General features: G+C 35.7%; 3 protein-coding genes across 3 annotated transcripts; 2 read left to right on the top strand and 1 right to left on the bottom strand.

Moving 5' to 3' along the window:
• The first annotated feature begins 2,200 nt into the window (after window positions 1-2,200).
• On the top strand, window positions 2,201-3,671 carry LOC132602716 (delta(12)-fatty-acid desaturase FAD2-like). The gene is made up of 2 exons (XM_060315497.1): window positions 2,201-2,278; window positions 2,385-3,671. The coding sequence occupies exon 2, from the start codon at window positions 2,401-2,403 to the stop codon at window positions 3,538-3,540; it is 1,140 nt and encodes a 379-aa protein (XP_060171480.1). The 5' UTR covers window positions 2,201-2,278; window positions 2,385-2,400; the 3' UTR covers window positions 3,541-3,671.
• A 6,303-nt stretch (window positions 3,672-9,974) lies between these two features.
• On the bottom strand, window positions 9,975-11,908 carry LOC132602715 (delta(12)-fatty-acid desaturase FAD2-like). Its single transcript, XM_060315496.1, has 2 exons — window positions 11,779-11,908; window positions 9,975-11,350 (listed from the first exon to the last, which is right to left on the bottom strand). Exon 2 carries the CDS (start codon window positions 11,318-11,320, stop codon window positions 10,166-10,168), a length of 1,155 nt encoding a protein of 384 aa, XP_060171479.1. The 5' UTR covers window positions 11,321-11,350; window positions 11,779-11,908; the 3' UTR covers window positions 9,975-10,165.
• Window positions 11,909-23,801: 11,893 nt separating this feature from the next.
• LOC132602714 (uncharacterized) lies at window positions 23,802-25,281 on the top strand. Its single transcript, XM_060315495.1, has 3 exons — window positions 23,802-24,105; window positions 24,420-24,652; window positions 24,926-25,281. The coding sequence occupies exons 1-3, from the start codon at window positions 23,808-23,810 to the stop codon at window positions 25,202-25,204; spliced, it is 810 nt and encodes a 269-aa protein (XP_060171478.1). The 5' UTR covers window positions 23,802-23,807; the 3' UTR covers window positions 25,205-25,281.
• Window positions 25,282-26,725: the final 1,444 nt, after the last annotated feature.

Genomic DNA, 26,725 nt, shown 5'->3' with positions numbered 1-26,725 from the left:
ATTTAAGGAAAAATTGTTGCCTAACATGATTTTTTTCATACCTAGAACTCGAACCCGAACCCAAAAAAATCTGTTAAGAGTGATGGGATCATATCCTCTCACCACAACCCTCGTTGGTGCCTCTGAGTTATTATATAGGGATAAGTTGTGTTGATCTTTCTGCTATTTTTTTTTTTTTTTTTTTTTGGAGTATAATAAATAGAGTGTAGGACAACAATACACATAAATTGGCAAATACTTAGAAATAATAAGAAATGCTTTCACAAAGTATTTGGACAAATCGAGGCAGGATATTCCAGTAACATATACTCCATTATTATAATGTAAACCAATAAAACGATATCAATTTGTCTTATTTTTTTTCGTTTTTTTTTTTCAATTTGTCTTAATTAACTCATGGTTTGGTAGTTAATTAGAGGTTCAAAGATCACACTACTAGAAACAAAGGTTTTTCCCACTGACATTCAGTGGGAAATTTGCGTTATAAAACATGATTTCTCACCTCATTCCCACCGAACAATCTCACTGGGAAAACGCATGGTGGGAATGAGTTCCCATTGAAATGTTGGGAAACTTCGTAATTTTTTTCTTGTGAAAATACTACTATTTAGGTTTTTCCCACTGACATTCTGTGGGAAATATCCGCTGAATATTTTTTAGTGGGAAAACAGTAATTTTTTAGTAGTGTCGTGTCTTCTCTAGAGAGCAGTAATGAAGTAAAAACCTTTTTAGCTTCTTTTTTTCAAGTTATTTTATTTTAGAGTTTTCTGCACTGTCAGTATTAATTTTTTACACTGTAGGTAATTTTGAAGGTGAGTGCAGTAACTTTCTTAAGTAAATATATTTACCTTCTTTTTTTAATGAAATCAGAAGAATTAACATTAAGGAAAATTAATCCGACTTATATACTCTAACCAAAATTAGTTCCTAGTTTTCCTGGTAACCAAATTACATATTTTCTTCTCAAAGTTGTTTACAATTTTGATGGTTTTTTTTCTTTCTCTTAAGACCATTGCTAAAGAAATTCTTAACCCTTCAAACATTGTGAACTTTATAATAAGTAGTAATTCTTTAAACATCACATATATTCTGAGCTTTGGGGAACTTCTTCTTGTTTAACAGTGAGTCCTTATAAATTTCAATTTGGTCAAAAACTCGAATAAATATATCACTTTTTAGTAGGTGTTTGTAATGCTTTTTACGTTACTTTAGTAGTGAATCAACATATAGAACAAACAGAGGGTTTGAATGATCGACTGATTGAGAGCGATGAAGACAGAGGAGTTGAAGGGAAGAGAGAGAATAAAGAAAAATTCAATGTGTCAATTTTAGAAAGAAAAACAAATTATATGAGAAAGTTGGTAATAGTAGGTTAATATTACCCGATGGTGTAAAAAATTGATACACTGACGTTGCACCAACCTTAAACTCTTTAATTTAATCCTTTTTTGCTTAGAATTAATTTGTTTACTTTTTTTAAGTTAGGCCTCGAAGGCCAGCCAAACCCCATGAGGCCTTATGTTCAAAGTGGGCTGAAAAATCCAGCCACCCAACTAGCGGGTTCGGCTGAACCGGCCTCTCCGCCCAAGCTCATTTTGCAGATCTACTTGACTACTTCAAACCCTTTTTCAAAATATGCAAACAAAAATAATCTGAAACATCGTCACCTCCCACGGCATATAAGCTACTGATACATTTTTCTCCAAAGCAAGTTCGCCACCAACCGTAGGCAATCAGAGACGAAATTCGGATTTGAATTTTGTGTGTTTGGGATGTCAATATGAATCCACTGACCACTTGCATTATTGGGTTCAAAATTTAATATTTATACATTTTCAATAGTAAATTTTTTTAGTACAAATACATAGTTTGAGTAAAATTACTGGGTTCGGCCGAATCATAGCGAAACATGTGCATCTGCCCCCAGAACATATTCCTTCTCATCGTACGTTTCTCATATAACCGACTCTTTGATTTGGTGGTGACCAATAATCAGGCAACTGCACATAATAATAATAATAATAATAATAATAATAATAAAACTACTGGAATCTAAACACATATACAATAAAATAGTATGCATGAAGCCGCCAAGAAAATGGCCTCTTCTGTTCTGATCTAAATCTGCCATTGGATGAACTAATAAAAATTGGCAGTGTTCCATAATATAGGGCATTATATATACACAAACTATCTTCACAAAGCGAAAAAAAACACTCAAAAGGCTCGTTTTTCCTGCGAAGAACAGAGGAAAGTAAAAATCCAGCTTTAATTTCAGGTAAAGGCTAAAAGAAAGTCATTTTTTTTTTTTACCTAATGACTGTTTTATATTTTAACTACAAAAGTGAACCAAGATTAATTTGAGGAAAACTTAATTGCTGCAGATTCAGGAGATTAAAAATGGGAGCTGGTGGCAATGTGTCTGCTACAATAACTAAAACTGAACAAAAGAAAAGAGTTCCATCTTCAAAGCCCCCTTTTACACTTGGTGACATCAAAAAGGCCATCCCACCTCACTGCTTTCAACGATCTCTTATTCGCTCATTCTCCTATCTTATTTACGATATCATACTTGTCTCCATCTTTTACCACATTGCCACCACTTACTTCCACCTCATTCCATCCCCGTTTTATTACCTAGCGTGGCCCGCTTACTGGATCGTTCAAGGTTGTGTTTGCACTGGAATATGGGTCATTGGCCATGAGTGTGGCCACCATGGGTTCAGTGATTACCAATGGGTAGATGACACTGTTGGCCTTATCCTCCACTCTTCACTTTTAACACCGTACTTCGCATGGAAACATAGTCATCGTCGCCACCACGCCAACACTGGTTCCCTTGAGAATGATGAAGTTTACATACCTAGGCTTAAATCCAAACTAAGGTGGTACTACAAATACTTGAACAACCCGTTAGGACGAGTATTCGTACTTGCCTTCACCCTCACTTTTGCCTGGCCTTTATATTTACTCTTCAATATATCCGGCAAAAAGTATGATCGTTTTGCATGTCATTATGATCCATATAGCCCGATATATACTAATCGTGAGAGGCTACAAATCTACATCTCAGATGCAGGTGTGATTGCAGCTACCTACGTGTTATATCGTGTTGCTTTGACACAAGGACTAACTTGGCTTGTATGCATCTATGGGGTGCCCCTCCTAATTGTTAATGGATTTATTGTGTTAATCACTCTTTTGCACCACACTCACTCTTCATTACCACATTATGATTCATCCGAGTGGGATTATCTAAGAGGAGCTCTAGCTACGGTAGACAGAGACTATGGTGTGCTAAATAAGGTCTTTCACAATGTGACGGATACTCATGTTTTGCATCATATATTCTCATACATATCACATTACCATGCAATGGAGGCAACCAATGCTATCAAGCCATTACTAGGAGAATATTACCAATCTGATGATACCCCAATTTTTAAGGCAATGTGGAGGGATACTAAGGAGTGCATTTATGTTGAAAACGGTAAAGGTTCTCAAGGCAAGGGTGTTTACTGGTACAAAAACAAGCTTTAAAAGTTGAATACCAGGAACTCCTCACTTGGAATTGGTTAATTAATGTAAAGCCAGAGTAGTTCTAGGTACTTTGAATTGTGTTTTTTTTGTATTGTATTGTACTGTTACTTTTAGTACAATATTTGATTTGGTTGTTATTGAAAGAAGTTATTTCCTTTGTTAGAATATATGTCAATATATTCTGATTAGTGTAGATCTTCTATTTATGGACATTGTATATTTAGCTCCTGAATGGCAAGTAATTAGGTCCTAGTTTAGAGCCTTACCTTATGTAGCTTAGCTTGTATATATCATTGGTAAGATTGTGGTGAATGGCAAGGAAATAACTTCTTTCATGGTATCAGATTTCTAGCAAAAGATCCTACCTCTTCCACACCCTAGCCGCCCCTCTTCTTGCTCCATTCTTTCATCTTCTTCTCCACATTCTCCATCTCCATGGGTGACTCAAAGTCCTCTTTCCACCCTGCTCTTGCTGTTTCAAACATCAAGAATCTTGTTCCCATCACTCTTGAGATGGAGAACGTTCAATATGCGACATGGGCGGAGCTCTTCAAAATTCACGCAAGATCCCATAAGGTCCTTGATCATATTATTCCTCCGGCTTCGGGAAAGGAGAAAATGCCTAAGACCGACGAGGAGAAGGAACTGTGGTCCACTCTCGATGCAACAGTTCTTCAGTGGATCTACGCCACTATCTCACATGATCTGTTACACACCATTCTTGAACCCGACACCACGGCAATGGAGGCTTGGAATAGGTTGCGTGATATATTCCAAGATAACAAACACCCCCGTGTTGTTACACTTGAGTATGATTTCACTCACACACAAATGGAGAATTTCCCAAATGTCTCTGCTTACTGTCAACATCTCAAGTCATTGTCGGATCAACTTAAGAGCGTCGGCTCTCCGGTGGACAATAGCCGGCTGGTTCTCCAACTGGTTTCGGGCCTTACCGAGTCATACAAAGGGGTGGCCACACTAATTCGTCAAAGTGACCCTCTGCCTCAATTTTATCAAGCCCGCTCAATGCTCGTTCTTGAAGAAGCGGGACTGAAGAAGGCAACTCAGACCACCGATTCTGCCATGGTGGCCCGTGACTTGGATGATTCTCACGAGAATGTTGATCAACATTCTAACCACCGTAATAATTATGGTGGGAAACGGCACCAACACCGAAACAATTCTGGGAAGCAGCGTTTTTCGTCCGGTGGTCGTGGCGGCGGCAAAGGCAGTTATGGTAGTAGCTCCAGTGGTGAGGGCAAAGGCGGCGGCACCAACAGGTGGAACGGTGGCCAGCAGCAAGCCCAGAATCAGTGGCTGTCTTCGCAGCAGTGGCCTTGGCCATGGATGCAGTGGGCAGTTCCACCGTGCCCATTTCCCGCTGGTCCATGGGCCAGGCCTCATTTCCGACAAGGCCAACACCAGCAACCTGGGATTCTTGGACCTCGACCGCAGCAAGCCTACTCGGCTACTGGTCCAACCCCAACTGATATAGAGGCGGCGATGCACACCCTCGGCATTACTCCCCCGGATCCAAACTGTTACATGGACACCGGTGCCACTTCTCATATGACATCCGGGCAAGGTAATCTCACGTCTTATTTTAATTTGAGCAATAACCGTGGTATAACTGTTGGTAATGGTCAGTCTATTCCAATTCGTGGTTATGGTCATACACAATTAAAGCCTCCGCATCCTCCCTTAGCCCTTAAAAATGTTCTCCATGCCCCTCACCTTATCAAAAATTTAGTGTCAGTTAGAAAGTTTACAACTGATAACTATGTTTCCATTGAATTTGATCCGTTTGGGTTTTCTGTGAAGGATTTTCAGACGGGAATGCGTCTAATGAGATGTGACAGTCGGGGCGCGCTCTATCCCATCACCACGCCAAATGTCTCGTCTCATTCTACTTTTGGTGCTTTAGCTTCTTCCTTATGGCATGAACATTTGGGTCACCCGGGTGCTAATATTTTGAGTTTTCTTAGAAAGAATAAAATAATTGACTGTAATAAATCTGGAGATTCTAGTATTTGTCATTCATGTCCCCTTGGGAAACATATTAAATTGCCTTTTCGATCTTCAAATTCTACTACTACTATTATGCCATTTGATATCGTTCATACTGATCTTTGGACATCGCCTGTTTTGAGTTCTTATGGTCATAGATATTATATCTTGTTGTTGGATGATTTTTCTAATTTTTTATGGACTTTTCCGTTATCTAATAAATCTGATGCTTATTCCACCATCTTAAATTTTAGAACTTTCATCCGAACTCAATTTGAACGGGAAATAAAGAACATACAATGTGATAATGGCAGGGAATTTGATAATAGGCCTTTCTGGTATTTTTGTAAAAAGCATGGGCTTTCTTTCCGTTTGTCTTGCCCTCATACTTCTCCTCAAAATGGAAAAGCCGAAAGAAAAATTCGTACGATTAACAATGTCGTTCGCACTTTACTTGCACATGCTTCGTTACCTCCCTCATTTTGGCATCATGCTTTGCAAATGGAAACTTACCTTCTCAATATTCTTCCTCATAAGCTATTGAACTATCAATCCCCTCTTCGGATTCTTTATCAAAAGGACCCGACCTATTTACATCTTCGGGTTTTTGGGTGTTTATGTTATCCTCTATTTCCTTCAACTACCATAAACAAACTCCAAGCCCGCTCAACTCCTTGTGTTTTTTTGGGATACCCGTCTAATCACCGGGGATATAAATGCTATGACTTGTCTTCTCGGAAAATCATCATAAGCCGTCATGTGATTTTTGATGAAACACAATTCCCGTTTGCAAAGTTGCATACTCCCCAAACTAACACATATAGTTTCTTCGATGATGAACTACCCCCCTCGGTCATCCATTATCTTTCTACTGCTCACAAATCACACATTGAGCCCACTTCCCCACCTGCCCAAACCGCGCCCTGTTCTGTGTCCACCCTTCCTCCTGTCAGCACAAGCCAAGTGACGCCACCCTCCACTAGCGTCCATATTCCTCCAGCTGGGCTGCCAGCCTCCACCCCTCCCGTTTCACCTGCTGGGCCGTCTGCCCCAACCCCGTTCCAGGCCTCTACCCATTTCCCTAGCAGCCCATCTCCTCCAACTCTTCCCATACCAACTCAGCAAATTCCCTCACCTCCTCGGCCTGCTATTACCCGCAGCCAAAATGGGATCTTTAAGCCCAAAAAGAACTTCAATCTTCTTTTCACGGTCTCTAAATCTCCACTGCCCCGTAACCCAGTGTCGGCCCTTCGTGACCCGAATTGGAAAAAGGCTATGGATGCCGAATATGATGCTCTTATTAAAAACAAGACGTGGGAGTTGGTGCCCCGTCCATCTGATGTTAATGTAATTTAGTCTATGTCGATTTTTGCTCATAAAGAAAAATCTGATGGTTCTTTTGAGAGGCACAAAGCCCGTCTTGTAGGTGATGGCAAAACTCAACAGGTTGGAGTGGATTGTGGTGACACTTTTAGCCCGGTGGTCAAACCGGCTACTATTCGCACAGTTCTCAGCCTGGCTTTATCTAAAGCTTGGCCAATTCATCAACTTGATGTCAAGAATGCTTTCTTATATGGTGACCTTAAGGAGACTGTCTACATGCATCAGCCTATGGGGTTCGGGATCCTGAAAAACCCAATCATGTGTGTTTATTGAAGAAGTCTCTTTATGGGCTTAAACAGGCTCCACGGGCTTGGTACAAGAAATTCGCTGATTATGTTCATACTCTCGGGTTTTCTCACAGCACATCCGATCATTCTCTGTTTGTCTATCGGAAGGGTACATCTATGGCTTATCTTCTGTTATATGTGGACGACATTATTTTGACTGCTTCATCTGATGAGCTTCGTAAGTCTATCATTACTCTTCTTAGCTCCGAATTCGCTATGAAGGACTTGGGTGAGCTTAGCTATTTTTTGGGTATAGCTGTGACCCGTTATGCAGGTGGTTTATTTTTGTCACAAAAGAAATATGCCATAGAAATTATTGATCGTGCCGGCATGTCTTCATGTAAGTCCTCACCTACTCCGGTTGATACTAAACCGAAGCTCAGTGCTACTTCTAGCACACCGTTCGAGGATCTATCCCTCTATAGGAGCCTTGCTGGGGCACTTCAGTATCTCACTTTCACGCGACCTGACATTACATATGCTGTGCAACAGGTGTGCTTGTTCATGCACGACCCGAAGGATGCACACATGCACGCTCTCAAGCGCATTTTGCGCTATATTCAGGGTACTCTTGACCTTGGACTCCATCTTTATCCTTCTTCTACATCGACTCTTGTTTCTTATACAGATGCAGATTGGGGTGGATGTCCAGATACCAGGCGGTCTACTTCTGGTTATTGTGTTTTTCTTGGGGATAACTTGGTCTCTTGGTCAGCTAAACGACAGGCAACCTTATCCCGTTCGAGTGCAGAAGCTGAGTACCGAGGGGTAGCCAATGTGGTTTCCGAATCTTGTTGGTTGCAGAATCTACTTTTGGAACTTCACTGTCCTATCCAAAAGGCTACATTGGTTTATTGTGATAATGTTAGTGCGATATATCTTGCCGGGAATCCTGTTCAGCATCAACGCACTAAACACATTGAGATGGATATTCATTTTGTTCGTGAAAAGGTTGCTCGTGGACAGGTTCGAGTGCTACATGTCCCATCCCGTTATCAGATTGCAGATATATTTACCAAGGGTCTCCCTTTGGTATTATTTGAGGATTTTCGGGACAGTCTAAGCGTTCGACGACCTCCCGCTTCGACTGCGGGGGAGTGTTAGAATATATGTCAATATATTCTGATTAGTGTAGATCTTCTATTTATGGACATTGTATATTTAGCTCCTGAATGGCAAGTAATTAGGTCCTAGTTTAGAGCCTTACCTTATGTAGCTTAGCTTGTATATATCATTGGTAAGATTGTGGTGAATGGCAAGGAAATAACTTCTTTCAGTTATTATTGTTAAATTCATCGTTACATAATGAAACAAATTTCTATCTTAGTGGAATACGTAGAATGTTTCATAAGCGACGTCAACATTTAAAGAAGTGCAAGAATAAAATTTCCTGGTGTTGTTGTAGGTATTTTGAATTGTGCTCTCTGTTATCTCATATTTGAAAATTATTGGTGCTATTGAGTTCACTCTGATCTTGTATATATACTCCCAATTCAAGTGCCTTATTTGGATAACAGAGAAGAAAATAAGTGGATATTTCGATGATGCATCAATGGTAGATCGATGTGCCTGTTGCAGCCACGGGTGTTCAAGCATGGTTTAGCGTGGGTTTTCATTGGTTTGGTTTTTGTCCTTATTTCTTTTCTATAGTTGGCATGTTATGTCAATCTTAAATATGCCATAGCATCATCGTCAGAGTCACCATGTTGACATGGTTCAAGTAATCCTATATGCAAATCAATCCTGGAAACTGTTATTTATCAGTAGATTCTTCCCAATTTCACCTAATTTCTTCATGTTAACCTTTGTTGATATGTCAATCGAGGAATCTGTCCCAGTCAAATGTGTCATCCTATCATGATCGTCAATTGAAAAATGAAGCGTGTTGTATTGACGATAGTATAGGTATGTGTTGGTGAAAATACAAATACAGTTGAAAAAATATAAAGAAAAATAGGCAGAGGTGCGGAGACATAAGTGTCTCTGAACTTGATTCGTCGGTGAATAACAACAATATTAAGCCATTTTGGTGACGGCGAGAGCACAATTTACCCCAACTATAACGGATGACAAAATTGTTCCATTTCGAATACTGAAGGGGCAAATTCCCCTTTGCCATCTCTTTTAATTACAAATGGAGTTCCGTTAGTTTTAAGAGGTATATGTGGGCTACTTGAGTAATTAACAATGGCTTTCTTGAGACAAAAATCAAAGTATCTCCTTCAAATTACAAAACTAGGTGCGCAAAGAGATACGGGCAAAGGATACTCGTAGTTTCTACCTGTGCTAGTGGGAGGAGCAGGTACCCGTGGAATCAGTTGAGGTGCGAGTTAGCCGGACACCAGGATTATTAAAAACAAAAAACGAGACAAAGGAACACCAAACTTTCAATGATCTTGTAGGGCAGGATGTTAAGTAGGATGGAGGGAGAATGGAACTTGGGAGAAGTCTGCCAACAACAACTAGTACAACAAAAAATACGCCTCAATTCCAAACAAGTTGGAATATTCTGCCAAATTGCTGAGAAATTACAGACCATAAGTTGGAACAGTCTGCCAACCATATATATGGTCTTCTCATTCGAATCACTTTAATATCTCGTATATAATCGTTTTTTTCCTTTTCTTCTTTTAGTTTTGAATTGCTGCTTAACCAATATTTACTTTAACTAAGGGTATCGGATCAAACTTATCTGTTATTGTATAGTACACACCGTCAAACCAAGCAACAAAATTGTTATTTAAGGACAATAAATTACAATCTATCAAAACATTATATTTCAACCACACAATATAGTACAATACAATTCGGTATAAAAACGATACATAATAAAATGATAGGAAACTACAATCCTAACAAACTATATTCCTAAATTCAAAATACTTACCATAACTCAGGCTTAACATTAAACCAAATCGAAGTAACTTTCTTTTTTTATTCATCTTTCAAAGTTTGTTATTATACCAAAAAATACCTCTATATTTAGATCCTTCATCTTTCTCCACATAAACGCACTCCTTCGAATCCCTCCATACAGCCTTATAAACAGGGGTTCTATCTAATTGGTAGTATTCTCCTAGTAATGGCTTGATAGCTTTGGTTGCCTCAAGTGCATGATAATGTGGTATGGCTGAGAATAAATGATGCAAAACATGAGTATCTGTAATGTGGTGGAAGACCTTATTTAGTACACTGAAGTCTCTGTCTACCGTAGCTAGAGCTCCTCTTAGCCAATCCCATTCGGATGAATCATAATGTGGCAATGAAGAGTGAGTATGGTGCAAAAAAGTGATTAACACTATGAAGCTGCTCATAATTTGGAGGGGCACCCCATAGATGCATACGAGCCAAGTTAGCCCTTGAGCCAGAGAAACGCGATACAGCACATAAGTAGCTGCAATCACGCCTGCATCTGAAATATAGATTTGTAGCCTCTCGCGATCATTATACATCGGCCCATGTGGATCATAGTGACTTGCAAAGCGACCATAAGCTCTCCCGGAGGCATTAAAGACCAAGTACAAAGGCCACCCAAGAGTGAGGGTGCAAGCAAGTCCGAGTACTCGTCCTATTGGATTGTTGTTCAAATACTTAGAGAACCATCTTAGTTCAGATTTAAGCCTGGGCACGTACACCTCATCATGCTCAAGGGAACTAGTGTTGGAGTGATGACGACGATGAGTATACTTCCACGAGAAGTATGGCGTTAAAAGTGCAGAGTGGAGGATAAGACCAACAGTGTCATTTAACCACTGGTAATCACTGAAGGCCTGGTGGCCACATTCATGGCCAATCATCCATATTCCAGTGAAAACACAACCTTGAGCGACCCAGTAAATAGGCCATCCTAGGTAATGGTACGGGGATGGAAGGACGTAGAAGTAGGTGTTGGCAGTATAATAAAAGATGGAGACAAGTATGAGATCCTGAACAAGATAGGAGAACGAGCGAACGAGAGATCGGTGAAAGCAGTGAGGAGGGAAGGCCTTCTTGATATCACCAATTGTAAAAGGGGGCTTTGAAAATGTCACTCTTTGGAGAGGATTTTTCTTCTGTTCTGTATCAGTTGTTGCATTAGACATCTTGCCACCGGCTCCCATTTTTGTTCTCCTTCGACTTCAATCCCGAATCTGCAACAATAATAATAATGATAAACTCACTGTAGCAGTTTAGTTTCCCGTTTATACTAGAAATTGAATAAGATTATTGCTAGAGGGGACTGAAATGAAGTAGAAAGCTATATGATTTCCAAGCTACTTGGCTGGTTCCTAAGTTTTTGAGACTCTTCAAACATATTGCCGCACTCATATCAGGTTCTCTAAGAATTGCAATACATTTGGAGAATCTGACACGCAACCCGCAACATTTTTAAAGAGTCCGAGCAGCATAAGTTTGGTTCTAAGGTAATTAGCTTCAGGAAATTCTCTGTTCTTCCCAATAAAAATTAAACACGTCAAAAATACCAAATCAAACGCCAATATTAGTTAATAAAACAAGAATTGAGCATATCCAAAATGCTGGTAAATAAAAATAGATTTTTGGTGAAAAAAGGAAGTACCTTAAAATTCAACAGAGACCTTCAAAGTTGATCTTCTCCCATTTTCTCTCTCTTCTTATGGAGACCGAGAAAGAGAGGCTAATGGTTTGGCCAAAGTAGTACAGATTTAGATATACACAAAAGAGGCATATAAGATTCACTACTGTCTATGTGCTTTAGATTACACCACTTTCATACAAAACCAACACTTACGTGTGTTTGGTACGACGGAAAATGTTTTTCTATTTGTTTTGTTTGGATGTACTAAGAGCCTATTTGGATGGACATAAAAAAAGCAAAAAAAAAAATAAAAAAAATAAAAAAAAATTGGGTAGCCTAACTTTTTTTTTTTTTTTGCGTATAAGTTGTTTTCAGCTTATAAGCTGTTTTACATAAGCTAAGCCAAACGGACCTAATTATTTTTTTTTGGCTTATTTTAAGCACAAAATGGCTTTAAGCTGGCCAGACAGACACTCAAAAAAGCTAAAAACAACTTATAAGCAACTTATAAGCCAATCCAAACGGGCTCTAAATATCTTGAAAAATGTTTTCATATGAAAAAATGTTGTCCATAAAAATTTAAGGAAAAACATTTTTCGGATCAATAAAACACACCAACGCATTCCCCGCACTATATCTACCCCCACCCCACCCTACCCACCTAACCCTACCCCCTCCCCCACCTACTTTCCCACCTCCCCTACCCTCCGCCTCAAAGTGTTTGCTTAATATGAATAACTGCGAATGCTAGCTCTTAAAATGATATATTCCAACTTGCATATCAAACACAAAAAAAAAAAAAAAAAAAAAAAAAAAAAAAAAAAAAAAAAAAAAAGAGTAGGAACTTATTATACGAGAAATTTTTTGTTGAAAACAATTTCCATGAAAAACAATACCGAACACACCCTCAGTTCACATGTCTTCATACGTACGAAGTATACCGTGAGGTTATTGACAATCAAACAAGTGAACAAAGTTTTAATTACTAATAGTAAAACTGGAATCTAAAGCAGATGCCGATGCATACAATAGTGCATGAAGACGACAAGCATATGACCTCTTTTGTTTACTTCTACTAGGATATTAATTTGTTTTTGTCAGATCTAAATCTACCATTTCTGAACAAATTAAAATGTTGAACACCATGGCATACAATAAGATGTATGGAATTCATTGATCGTTAATAGGAGGTCTCGAATTCGAGCCAAGGGAATAGAAAAATTCTGGTTGGCAGCAACTCCCCGTTAAATGGCTGATAGGGAGCGCTTCCCTTAAAAAAGCTCTACAAAGGGTGAATCTGAACTAGTCAGACCAACGAGTTTCAAATATAGGTGGGGCCAAGAGCAATACTCTATTGGTTCAATCTTTAAAGTTCTTAGCATCGAATCTATTATATTTTTAAGATGATGTAGAATTTCAAATATAGGCGGGTCCAAGAGCAATACTCTATAGGTTCAATCTTTAAGGTTCTTAGCATTAAACCTATTATATTTTTGAAATGATAGAATATGTATAGAAATGTATTCTATCATTTCTATGTATAGAAAATGTATCAAAAATGTATCATACGTATAAAAAAGTATCATTGTTGTATAGAATATGTATCCATACCGTATATCTATAGAAAATGTATCATAGGTTTGTATCATTGTTGTGTAATTTGTGTATAATAAATGTATCATCAACGTATACTCACTAATGATACATATATTATACATTAGTTATACATTGATTATACACTAATGATTCACATATTATACATATTCCATACATAAGTATAGAAAATGTATTATTGTTGTATAATTTATGTATAAACTATATCATTCTTGTATAAAAAAATATCATACGTCTAGACAATGTATCATACATATACAATAAATAAACGGTATCATTCTTGTATAAAAAGTGTATATAAACTGTATCATTCTTGTATAGAAAGTGTATATGAACTGTATCATTCTTATATAGAAAGTGTATATATAATTCCAGCATATGTATATAAACTGTATCATTCTTGTATAGAAAGTGTATATGAACTGTATCATTCTTATATAGAAAGTGTATATATAATTCCAGCATATGTATATAAACTGTATCATACGTATAAAAAATATATCATACATATACGTTTGGAAACCGTATCATTGTTGTATAGAATATGTACCACTACTGTATATGTATAGAAAATGTATCATACGTATATAAACTGTATCATTATGTATAATATGTTGTATAACAAATGTATAATTAACATATAATTTATGTATAATAAATGTATAATTAACGTATAATTTATGTTTAATAAATGTATAATTAACGTATACTTACTGATTCTATTAGTTTGTAGTTGATATACTTTAGTTTGTTAAGTTTTCGATAATGGTTACTTTAGTATATAAAATGTATCATTGTTGTATAGAATATGTATCCCTATTGTATATGTACAGAAAATGTATCATAAGTATTATTATACATGTTTTGAGATATTTCTTAAAGGCTCAATCAACGTATAAATATACACACATTATACATGTTTTGGAATATTTTTTGAAAGTTCAATCACTGTATAAGTATACACATTATACATGTTTTGAAGGCTCAATCTGAATTTTAACCTTTAGTGGAGACTTTTTTAATTGCCACTAAAAAAAAAAGAAGTTGATCTTTAGTGGCAACTAAAATAGTCCTTTTTTTTTTTTTTTTTTTTTTTTTTTTTTGCAGCTGACTTTTAGTGGTGACTTACAGATTTTTTTTTTTTAAAGGCGTGTGGGCTGCTGGACCGGGCAGCACTTGGGAATAGTTTGGGTCGGCCGGCCAGCTCACGGTATTAGGCCCGAATGTGGGATTACTTTGGCGTGTTGGCCATTGTATATCTTTTTCCCAATAATTAAATTAAATCTTATTCCGCAAGCCATCTTATCTATATTATTATAAAAGCATGAATATAAATGTTGGTTAATCAAAATATCCTTCAAATATTAAGCTACTTTTATGCCCTTAATAACCATTAATCATATTTTCTTTGGACATCTAAAACCTAAAAGCACGTTACTAATATTCTTTTGGGACATAGTCCTACTACTATTAGGAACTAACTATTTCATTAAAGTTGATTAGAAACTTATTCTATTTAAGCTAGAAAATCACTATGAACAAATTAATGAAAGAAGGCATGCGATGTTAGATTTTAACAAAACTAAACCTTTTTTCCAGAGGAAATGACGGGTGAAAATTCATGTGATGGATATATCACATAATCCTTTATATATAGTGATAACATTTTTATTTAAAGTGGACATAAATTTACCTAATTAAAACAATTAGCATAAGGTACTAGCCGTATAGTTGTTGTTTATAGTGGTACTCCTATATTTTAGGGTTAATAATTGTATCGGCATTCTATTCTTTATTTGAGTTGGGTTCAAACTCCTTTATTTTAGACAGTAGATATTAAATTTTATCTAATCTTCTATTTTTTTAGTTGATTTCGAACTCCTTTATGTTAGCCATTATTATTAAATATAAAAATATTATCATTTACATGTATTTCAGTCATTGACGATAGACAAGTAAATTTCACCAGTTGTTATTAAACTTTGACTTTACCACATAAAAGTCACTTTTCTATTTTGAAGTGTCATGTCATATTTTTGATACAAAATATAAAAATTCTGTGAGATTTACTATGTAGTTAACTTGCCAAAGTTGGATGGCATTTACGTAATAAAAGATAGAAAAGTAATTTTGTGTGATAAATTTAAGTTGGTTGTTTTTTACGTAACAAAAAATAAAAAAAAATGTTATTTTTGTGATAAACTTTAAGTCATATGACTTTTACCTTACAAAAAATGAAAAATTACTTTTTTGTGTGTTAAATTTTAAGTTGGATGACTTTTATGTAAAAAATAATAATAGAAAATTGACTTTTTTGTGACCAGCTCACGGGGGTTTTGGCATGGACCCTGCCCTGATTATTAAAATGCAATTTTTTTTATTGTCATTATGTGAATAATATAATTTAGTAAAACTAATAAAAATATATCATGCCGGTGGTTCTGTTTAATTCACTTCTAATTATAGAGTTCTATATCTGACATTCAAATAATGCTGAAAAAATTATTGCCAGTTTTGTCATTATCAAAGCTTTTGTCCAGTTGTGTAGTGTTCCCCATGCAGTAATGTAGTTTATTAGAAAACGAATATAGATCATGAAATACTTCTATATTATATTACAAAGATTAGTCTAATTGCTTTCTTTGTAATGACCATCCAAATTTATTGCTCAACTGACATTTTAGATCTGATTGATTCTTAGTGAGCCCCATAAAAGATTCCTCAATGTTTGACCAAAAGAAAAAGATTCTTCAATATAACATGGACGTATTATATCCTACCATTTTTCATTTTTAGTGAGGTTACATACATCTTACAAGATAATGTAAAAAATTACATCAAAAAGTAATTATACACCCTTATGAAGGTTTGTCTTTATCACATTCAGATGCAGTATGATTTTGAATGAATAATGATACAACTACGTGAATATTAGAGTATTCTTAATAATTCAAGAAGTGATAGAACTCTTGTATTTTACAGCACGATTCATAACGTTCCATTTTCGACCGAATTCATGTGTAGAGTTGTTTATAGGTTAAAAAAAGTTGAAATATATATTTGATTGTCATAGGTAGATAATACGATTTAGTAATTGATAAGAAATTATTATGTGATGTTCCTGGTGCCTACATACCATTAAAAAAAAAAAACATTTTCGAGTAGCCGACCAAGATTAAACAATGAAGTAGTTGTGCCAGTCATAAATTTGGTGGGAGAATATGCTGCGTAAGATTCCGAAAACTAAAACATATTTAAATTTAGGTTGCAAGTGTCCATAAAACAAGCTTGGTTAGATTACGTTTTATGTCTACAACAACAATCCCACATCTTGGGGTCTGGGGAGGGTATAATGTATGCAGACCTTACTCCTACCAAGGTAGGATGACTGTTTCCGAGAGACCCTCGGCTCAATAGATTACGTTTTATGTCTATTTTTAAAAATATGTATGCCACGCACATAGCCTGTACTTTGAGTTTGTTACCCGATTTATCTTATTTTTGTGTATAAACACCTTTTATATACTATTATACACTTTATACAAGGTTGATACATTATGTATAATATTTTCCCATAGATAATGTTGTATAATATTGTATAATAGGCAATGTGGCATAACAAATTTCAAAAGCGATATATTTCTGAAAATTTCCCAAAAAACTCTTAATGTTTCATGTACTCTAATTTAGTGATGGGGCATAAATAATGGATAACATGGGACTATAATTTATTCTTAGAAAATTGTGTAGAAGCCTTGGGTCCATTCAATTTAGGTAGAGTTTGTTTGGGGTGATTTACAGAAATGACTTCTAGAGTCTATGAGGTGTGGTCTTGAATTTTTGGTTTAGCTTTAAAAAAAATGATAAATTTGCTTAAGAAAAAGAGATAAGGGTCAAAAACTCACCTGAACGATCATTTTTTCGCGAGTTTCACATCTCAACTATCAGTTGTTCTATTGTTCTATTGTTCTACCTGGACTATCGACCACCATCTATGTATTAAAACACATCTAGTTGAGTAGATGGTGATAGTTCAGGTAGGAAAATGGAACAACTGATAGTTAGCTTAATAAGCTTCGAGGTGCATTTTAATACATAGGTGGTGATAGTTGAGGTGTGAAACTCGCGAAAAAGTGATAGTTCAGATGTGCTTAATTTTGATCATTATTCTAAGAAAAATCGTCGCGCAAACTTTTGTTGCTCATTGGGCATAAGTTGTGAGCATAAATTACTTTTGCCTATGACCTAAGATATCAAGACACTTAAAGAAGTCAGATACGGTAAACGTGTTTAATTTACCACAAATTTTGCCTAATAGGTAAAGGTTGCATGCATGTGTTGCTGAATTGTTCACGAATTATGATGGACGAACAAACATTGGTATCTATCGTGCATAAATTGGTCACGAGTTGTGATGTATTGGCGAAAGTTGTTTGTCTTTATTTAATTGCTTACAATTTTGCCTCCAATTTATAATGAGTCATTCTTATGATTAACAAATTAAGATCCTACACCTTTTTAACTGAACATATATGTGGTTAAATTATTGTTAAAAAATTACAATTGAATTTGGACATGATTATTTTTCGCAAAAAATGTAAGTCGGTTAATATAATTGAAAAACCCTACCCAATAGATAACACATTGCACTATATCTTTATTTTCTGTAACTTGTTGGTATTCTTGAACCCATGTCGCCAAAGCAAAATTAACTTTTGCACACATGCATTACAACAACTACTTATGTCTGATGGGCAATAAAAGCTTTGCCCGACAGAGTTCTTTAAGTTGACGAGGTCAGTTTTTTTAAAATAAAATTGTCAAGTGGGCCAAAAGTTCAATATCACTCTTTATAATATCCCATTTCCGCAATGTTTTGGTTTGTTTGTGAATTTTTCACTTGCAAATAAACATGTTTTAGTTTATAACTTGGCATTTTCCTATGATATTAAGAACAAACTAAAATTTGAAGTAGAAATTTGTTTTGCCGTCGAGGTTTTTTTTTTTATATTTTTTTTAATTTTTTAATTTTAGTATCAACTTTCACCCACAATCTTCAAATTTCACAAACTTCTTTTTTCCAATGAAAAGCTACGAAAAAAATGTCCAAATACAACCTCACAATTTTTTTTCCTAACTTCTTCAGCCATGCCTTTTTTATAAAAATAAAAAATCTGTGGTATGGTGGCGCAAACGCCAAAAGTAATTACAAAGCAGGGGGACACTGAGTCCCATCAGCTATGCCTCAATTCCAAATTAATTTGGATCAAATATATGAATTTTCACAATCCATATCGATTCATTTAGACCAGTCTCAATTAATCCAATATTTCTATGTTTTTTAGTTCTCTAACACTAGATGTTTTCAACAATTCCGACATGCATACAAATCTCTAAAAGAACCCAAAGACTCCTACCAGGTGTTGAAGTTAAGGTGTCATTTTCCGATCTCAGGGTCGTGACTGACATCCAACAATATCTCCCCTTATCACAAGAAGCCTTAATTTTGAATACAACATACGTCTGATATTCACTTCATATCTCAACAATCAATAACACCAATAACGTCATCATAATCAATATATATCACATAGTGAGCATCAGGAAAATCTAAAAAAAAAAAATCATTTTACATGGGAAAAGAAGGTAAGTTAGTTGCCCTCCATTAGTAGAACACAAGATGAAACTATTGTAATACCCAACCTCTCAATTTGAGTATTCGTGTTTTTATTGCGTTTAGAATGTGCTTGACACCAACTGTTTATGACCTGTTGGTATAATTTGAGTTAAGTCTGCAGGTATTCAGACATGTACGGGACAAGTTGAAACTTGAAACTTTAATGCACGAACAATTTCTAATTTTCGATCTGGTGCACTTCCGCGATCATTAGTGTACCCAATCATCGCAGAGTTAGGGTCGTGATCACATAGAATGTTGGCAGGGTAAACTTCCGCATTCGCGAGAAAAGCGGGTCGTGATTGCGAACTAATGGGATCGCTGGTTTGAGTTTCGACTAGAAAATGAATAGTAAAAGGTTTAGAAGACGACAAGAAAAATAACATACACAGTGTAATCCCACAAGTACTGGAGTCTGAAAAGGGTAGAATGTACGCAGACCTTACCTCTACCTATAAAAGGTTTAGCAGACCTTGGCCCAATTTTTGAGACACTGATCTACGAGATAACCACTCAAATTTGGACTTGAAAAAAAACTAGCCTTGATCACGTAACAATTTTGATGTCATTTATGATTAAATACAAGATTACACACAAGTTTTAACCTTTAAAACATGAAATTCGGAATGGTAACTTATTGACTTGATCCTTAAACCCCCTAAATTGAAAAATTAAGGATTTAATGGACTTTTAAGACTGATTGAAAAAGTAATCACATACTATTTGGACTCACCGGATTATAATTAATCCAAGAATGTGTATGAGCCTGTTTGGATGGGCTTATGCCTATAAGCTTATAAGCTAAAAAAAATAAGTTGGGTAGTCTAACTTATTTTTTTTTGCTTATAAGCTGTTTTCAGCTTATAAGCTGCTTTAGATAAGCTAAGTCCAATGAGCCCAATTATTTTTTTGAGCTTATTTTAAGCAGAAAATGATTTTAAGCTGACCAGCCAAACACTCAAAAAAGCTGAAAACAGCTTATAAGCAACTTATAAGCCAATCCAAACGGGCTCTATGTCTGGGGATTTAACTTAATTATTGACTTTTTTCGCTTGAATTTGACTTTGACTGAGATCTACATTTCAGATGCGGGTGTGATTGCAACTGCTTTTGTGTTGCTTTGTCGCAAGGGCTAGCTTGGCTTGTATGTATTTATGGGGTGCATACCACATTACCATGCAATGGAAGCAACTAAACCTATCAAGCCATTACTAGGAGAATACTACAAATTTGATGGTACCCCAGTTTATAAGGCAACGTGTAGGGATTTAAAGGAGTGTGTGTATGTTGAGAAAGATGAAGGATTTCAAGATAAAGGTGTATTTTGGTATAAAAACAAGTTGCGAAAGATGAATACAATTATATCTTGTTATATCGCATTGTACTGTATTGTCTGGTTGAAACAATGTTTGGATGAAATGTATTACTTATTATCCTTAAGGGTCTGTTTGGAAAGCCACCTAGTAATTGGATTTGGTGTAATTACTAACCTAATAATTACACAGCCTAGTAAGTACGCAGTATAGTAATTACGATGACCTGTTTGTTTATCATAGCGTAATTACATTGTAATTACTAGTGTACTGTTTGGTTGCACAAGTGTAATTACACAGTTTGATTTTTTTAAAATTAATTATCAAAAATTAAAAGTTAAAATTTGACAAATATGTGCCTTTATAAATGATAAGTATTAAATTAGATATTTAAGATACATATTATTTATTGAAAACATATTAATTAATAATCATATATTTGTAACTAATATTGTAAAAAATAATGGTATATATTTTTCATAGTACTAATAATTTAATTTAATTTAATTATAAAAATTAAAATCATACATTTTGTAAGAATATCATGGACACATTTGTAAAAAAAGTTAATATTTATAACTATAATGCCATAACATTATTCAAATATTTGACAATTTTTTTTATCAAGTCTAATTGAAAAATGAAGACCATGTAATGTGAAATAACAAGTCAATACTACTAACAAAAATAAATTGAAACTACAGAAAAATATAACGTAAGTTCAAAAAATCCAATTTTTTTTAAAATAACACTCTTATGTCAAATCCCAACAAAACAGAAAATAAGTTCCAAAATAACTTAAGTAAATATAATCAAAATAAAAGGAAAACATAAGTCTATAACCTCATTCAACAACGAAATTATAGTTTAATGACATCACTCGTTATATGTCAAGTTTGTTTACGACTCATTTTTTCTAATATTAGAAGGTGTGGTTTCAAAACTACAATAATGCGGTTACGCTAAATGAAGAAAATAAATAAGAAATTAAAAATACGAAAAATTAAATGGAATCATAAAAAGTAAAGGTTGGAAAATGAGAAGAAAGAAAATGAAAGACAAATAATGTAAAAAATATATTTTAAAATAAAAACAATTAAAATTAAAAATTAAAAAATTATAATAATAGAAATAAAAAAATTAAAATTAAAAGAAATTAAAATTATAGAGATAAAAAAAATTAAAGAAAAGAAGTTAAAGTAAAAACAAAAACAAAGAAACAAAATGTTGTCATGTAATTACATGGTGTAATTACACCCAATTCTCAAACCCACCCCCACCCCCCACCCCCCCGGGAGAATTGGAGAGTGTAATTACACCCAATTCCCCTCTGACTTGGTAATTACCTTGCCAAACAAACAGATCAAACTGTGTAATTACACCCAATTTCAATTCCCTTGTGGCTTTCCAAACAGGCTAAACAATTATTTTTCCTGTTTGGATTAACTATATTGTATTGTACAATTACATATATGTCTGCTTAAATACTCCTATTTACTGTAGATATTGGGTTTATACTTTATCAACAATTCAAAACTTAAAAAAGAACGGAAAAGGATGAAAAATATCCTGAAATAGCTCACATGCATTTACCCTCTATTTGTTTTTGGTATCAAAACTATCCTTGCCATCATGTTTTGGATCACAAATGCCTTAAAACGTCAGCCTTGCCATTGGAGTTGACATGGCAGTCCAACTATCACATGGACATATATACCATTTTTAATTTTTAATGGAGATACAACATACATCTTACGAGATTCCGGTAGAATTTTGGAAGAGCATGACAGTGCAGGCTTGGAGTGGTTGACTGATTTGTTTAATATCATTTTTAAGACATGAAAGATGCCCAAAGAATGGAGGTGGAGTACGCTAATTCCATTGTACAAGAATAAGAGCAATATTTAAAATTGCAATAATTATAGCGATATCAAGCTGCTAAGTCATACTATGAAAGAGTGGGAGAGAGTGGTGGAGGGAATCAACTCTTAGCCAATTTTTATTTTCCTTGGTGATGGATGAATTGACGCGGAAAATCCAGGATGAGGTGTCATGGTGTATGTTATTTTGCGGATGACATAGTTCTGATTCACAAGAAACGCGACGGGGTTAACGCTAAGCTGAAAGTTTGGAGACAGAACCTAGAGGCTAAAGGGTTTAAGTTGAGCAGGACCAAGACAGAATATCTAAAATGCAAGTTCAATAACGTAACGCATGAGGCCAGCATGGAAGTGAGGCTTGATGCACATGTCATCCAAAAGAGAGAAAGTTTCAAGTATCTTGGGTCTATTATCCATGAAAATGGGGAGAATCATAATGATGTCACACAGTGTATTGGTGCAGGGTGGATGAAAAAGAGGCTCGCATCCGGAGTCTTGTGTTATAAGAAGTTGCCACAAAAATTTAAAGGCAAATTTTACACAGTGGTGGTTAGACCGACTATGTTGTATAGGCCGGAGTGTTGATCAGTCTCAAGTGCAAAAGATGAAGGTTGCAGAAATAGGACGCTACGATTGATGTGTGGGTATAATAGGAGAGATATAATTAGAAATAAGTATATCCGGGACAAGGTCAGAGTGGTCGCGGTGGAGGACAAGATGAGAGAAGTGAGACTGAGATGGTTCGGGCATGTGACGAGGAGATGCGTGGATGCCCCATTGTGGAGGTATGAAAGGTTGGCTATAGAGGGTTTCAGGAGAGGAAAAGGTAGATCGAAGAAGTATTGGGAAGATGTGATTAGACAGGACATGACGCAGTTTAACTTACTTAGGACATGACCTTAGATAAGAGGTTACGGAAGTCACATATTAGGGTAGAGTTGAGCGTTGTCCCACTTATCCTTACATACATGTAGTCGTCGTATTATCCTTGTAGTTCCTTGTCCTTTGATTCTATTGTCTCTTGTACTTCGATTATCGTATTATTTTGTGGTAGTTATTGTTCCTTTTTCAGACTGCTTGTCATGCTTTATCAGGTATTGGGTCATGGCCTTTTTATTTTTCGTTAGTTCTTTTTCTGTACTATTTTGAATTGCTTTTCTTGAGCCGAAGGTCTATCGAAAAAGACCTCTCTACTTCTCAGGGTAGGAGTAAGGTCTGCGTACACTCTACCCTCTTCATACCATGTTGTGGGATTATACTGGGTATGTTGTTGTTGTAATTATACAAAGGTTTATCTTTGTCACATTCAGATGCATTAGGATTATTGAATGAATAATGATACAACTAAGTAAATTATATAATGTTCTTGATAATATAAAAGTGACAGAATTCCAGCTGTCCAGTGATTTAGGTGGAAATATGTGTATATCACTGCCCATCTTCCTTGCACTTTTTGAACATAATATTTTTAGAACTTTCTTTATTATTATCTTTAAATCAATACTTATACATATATACCTCAATATTATTACATTACTAGCTGTATAACTACCTCTAAATTAAACAATGGAGCCGTGGAGAGACCTGAGCGGAAAAGTAGTGATGGTGACAGGGGCGTCTTCGGGAATAGGGCGAGAGTTCTGTCTCGACTTGGCGAAATCCGGCTGCAGCATAATTGCTGCAGCCCGTCGTGTTGACAGACTGAATTCTCTCTGCGACGAGATTAATTCAGAGGGCCTCCGGCACGCATTCGCCCTCGAGCTCGACATCACGGCCGATGGTGCTACCATTGAGGCCGCTGTACAGAGAGCTTGGGACGCCTTCGGACATATCGATGCCTTGGTTAACAATGCCGGCCTTAGAGGTAACATGTATAATATACTCTATATAGTTTGACTGGGCACGAATTTTAAGAAAGAAAATAAGACTTTTGAAACTTGTCGTCTAAATCAAGTAATAGATATTTATATGGTAATAAATCATTTCATTAAGGGTAAAAGGAAAGTTTAAATTATATTATTTGTGAATACAGAACTGTATCATTCTTATTGGAACAGACCAAAAAGAAAAATGTATCACATAAATTGGGATAGAATGACTAGTTGCTTAATTTTGGTAAGAAGTTAAATTCAAAATTTTGTTGATTGTTTCTCATATATTTATAAATTGAGCATATAGGTAATGTGCACTATTCACTGGAATTGCCAGAGAAGGAGTGGGAACATACCTTTAAGACGAATCTCAGAGGGGCATGGTTGGTTTCCAAATATGTTTGTAGACGTATGCGCGATGCTAAACAGGGCGGAGGATCTGTTATTAACATATCTTCAACTGCTGGTTTAAATCGTGTACTAATACCTGGGGGCCTTGCGTACGCTTCTTCGAAGATAGCTCTTGACATGGTCACTAAGGTACTTACTAATATATAGCTACTGCTGTAATAGGTTTCTCAGAGTCAGATTCAGAATTTGATGTTTATGATTTCTGAAGTTTATTATAAGTACACATTCAATGAATATCTCAACAAATATACAAGGTTTGAACCAAAATTACTGGATTGCATGCTAGCTCTGTCCTGATTTTTTTGTATTGTCGAATTGTCCTGCATATTCTTTTTCTTCTGTGTTATTGTAAATTAACTATATTTGCATTAAATTAATTATACAAATAATTATGAATGGCAGATGATGGCCCTTGAATTGGGAACACACAATATCCGAGTGAACTCAATATCACCAGGAATTTTCAAATCTGAGATAACAGAGAGCCTTATGCGAAAGAAATGGTTCCATAATGTTACTATAAGAACCATTCCTCTGAGAACTCTTGGAACGACAGATCCGGCTTTAACATCAGTCGTCAGATACTTAATCCATGATTCTTCGGAATATATATCGGGCAATGTTTTCATCGTCGATGCTGGAACTACCTTAACTGGTATCCCCATTTTCTCATCACTCTAAAACTTGCTCATGATGAAGACATGAAGACGTTGAATCAGATCATTTCTCGAGAAATATACAGCATTCTATATTACTTATTGTTCATTAATTCTACTATGGTTAATTTATATATTCTCACTTTCATTTAGCTTGTTGGTGGTTATAATTGTAATTTAAAATGAAAAGAGTACAATTATGTGGTTGAATTTTCCTAACAATAGATCATGAAATACGTCTATGATGAAATAATTAATCCTATTCCGTAAGCCATCTTATCCCATTTAAACATGTCCATGCGGATCTGCTCTAATTATAACTTGATTTATTTTCTTTTACTTAATTCGAATTTTGACGAACTGTACGTAGACAAGCTTAGAGTTATTTAAGAAGTTTGTGCACTTGTATATTTCTAGATCTGAACCAAATTGTTAACTTAGTACTGAACAAATTTAAGAGGACATGTGCTTTACTTTAATTTTTGGACTATAGTCCATCTATATGTGCTCTAATTTAATTTAGATTTCAACACCTACCAAATGCGTAAGATGAGCTTCCAAACTAGGAATCAAAACTAATAGTTTAAAATCAGTGAGGCATCTTCGTGTTTCCGAATTAAAATAAGTTATTGTCACCGCCCAAGACCATGACACATATAATTCGCTTTAGGTCAACAGATCTCGTGGATTTGTCCCTTAGGCTACACCATTATTGAGCCCAAAAATGTGTGTCTTACCATGAGAACTTTTGTTATGCCGTATACATCTCTTCACTTCCCTCTCCCATTCTAATGTGAAATTTGCCACACTCCATATCTAAATTAAGCTTGTCAGCCTAGAAATCTATCAGTCCTTTTTGATCTTTTACCCATCCTCGTCGGCCCGCTCTCAGTATATGGGCGGCACATTCACCCCCTCTTAATTAGGGACGCAACGTTCTCGCTGAGATTTGTCCCACCATCACATTGAGGGAGATTTGTCATGACCCAAGCCCAGGGTGGAGGGCGGTCCGACGAAGGAGGGTGCAAAGAGAAAGACTGACAGACTTCTAGACGGGCAAGCTTCTGAAGATGGGGTGCCGCTTGTTACACATCTTAGACGAATCCCACTCGGGAATGAGAGGAAAATAATGAAGAGCTTTATAATCCATAACACAGGTTCACATGGTATGCATGTTTTTAGGCTCGGTGAAACGACGTAGCACAAGGGATGAATCTATGAGGCCTGTTGGACCAAAACAAACAATACGCGCTATGGACTTGGATTGTGATAGTTGTATCCACTGACAGTATAAAACTTTCTATACACGTACTAAAATTAAATTTTAACCTAATATAGCGTATATATATTATTTATCCTATCTTTCATGTTATGGAACAAAAAACCATGTTTGTTTACCTGGTAATTTGGATAACTTGGTATAAAGACGATATTTTACACTGTCAGTGCTAACTTAAACTCATTAATAATAGGGACTAGTTACTCCCTTATTTGGGGCAGGTATATATTGGAGTTGTATTCAAATATTGTTCAATGATGTGTTAAT

The sequence above is a fragment of the Lycium barbarum genome, chromosome 7 (assembly GCF_019175385.1).
Source record: "Lycium barbarum isolate Lr01 chromosome 7, ASM1917538v2, whole genome shotgun sequence".
NCBI classification, from domain to species: Eukaryota; Viridiplantae; Streptophyta; class Magnoliopsida; order Solanales; family Solanaceae; genus Lycium; species Lycium barbarum.
The sequence above is the reverse complement of the archived record's forward strand: the minus strand, read 5'-3'. Positions and strand labels throughout refer to the sequence as shown.

Excerpts from the sequence above, each read along its gene's own strand:
- LOC132602716 (XM_060315497.1), top strand. The coding sequence starts at position 2,401 with ATGGGAGCTGGTGGCAATGTGTCTGCTACAATAACTAAAACTGAACAA.
- LOC132602715 (XM_060315496.1), bottom strand. The coding sequence starts at position 11,320 with ATGGGAGCCGGTGGCAAGATGTCTAATGCAACAACTGATACAGAACAG.
- LOC132602714 (XM_060315495.1), top strand. The coding sequence starts at position 23,808 with ATGGAGCCGTGGAGAGACCTGAGCGGAAAAGTAGTGATGGTGACAGGG. Across the intron at positions 24,106-24,419 it reads TAACAATGCCGGCCTTAGAG|GTAATGTGCACTATTCACTG; the intron begins GTAACATGTATA and ends TTGAGCATATAG. Across the intron at positions 24,653-24,925 it reads CTCTTGACATGGTCACTAAG|ATGATGGCCCTTGAATTGGG; the intron begins GTACTTACTAAT and ends TATGAATGGCAG.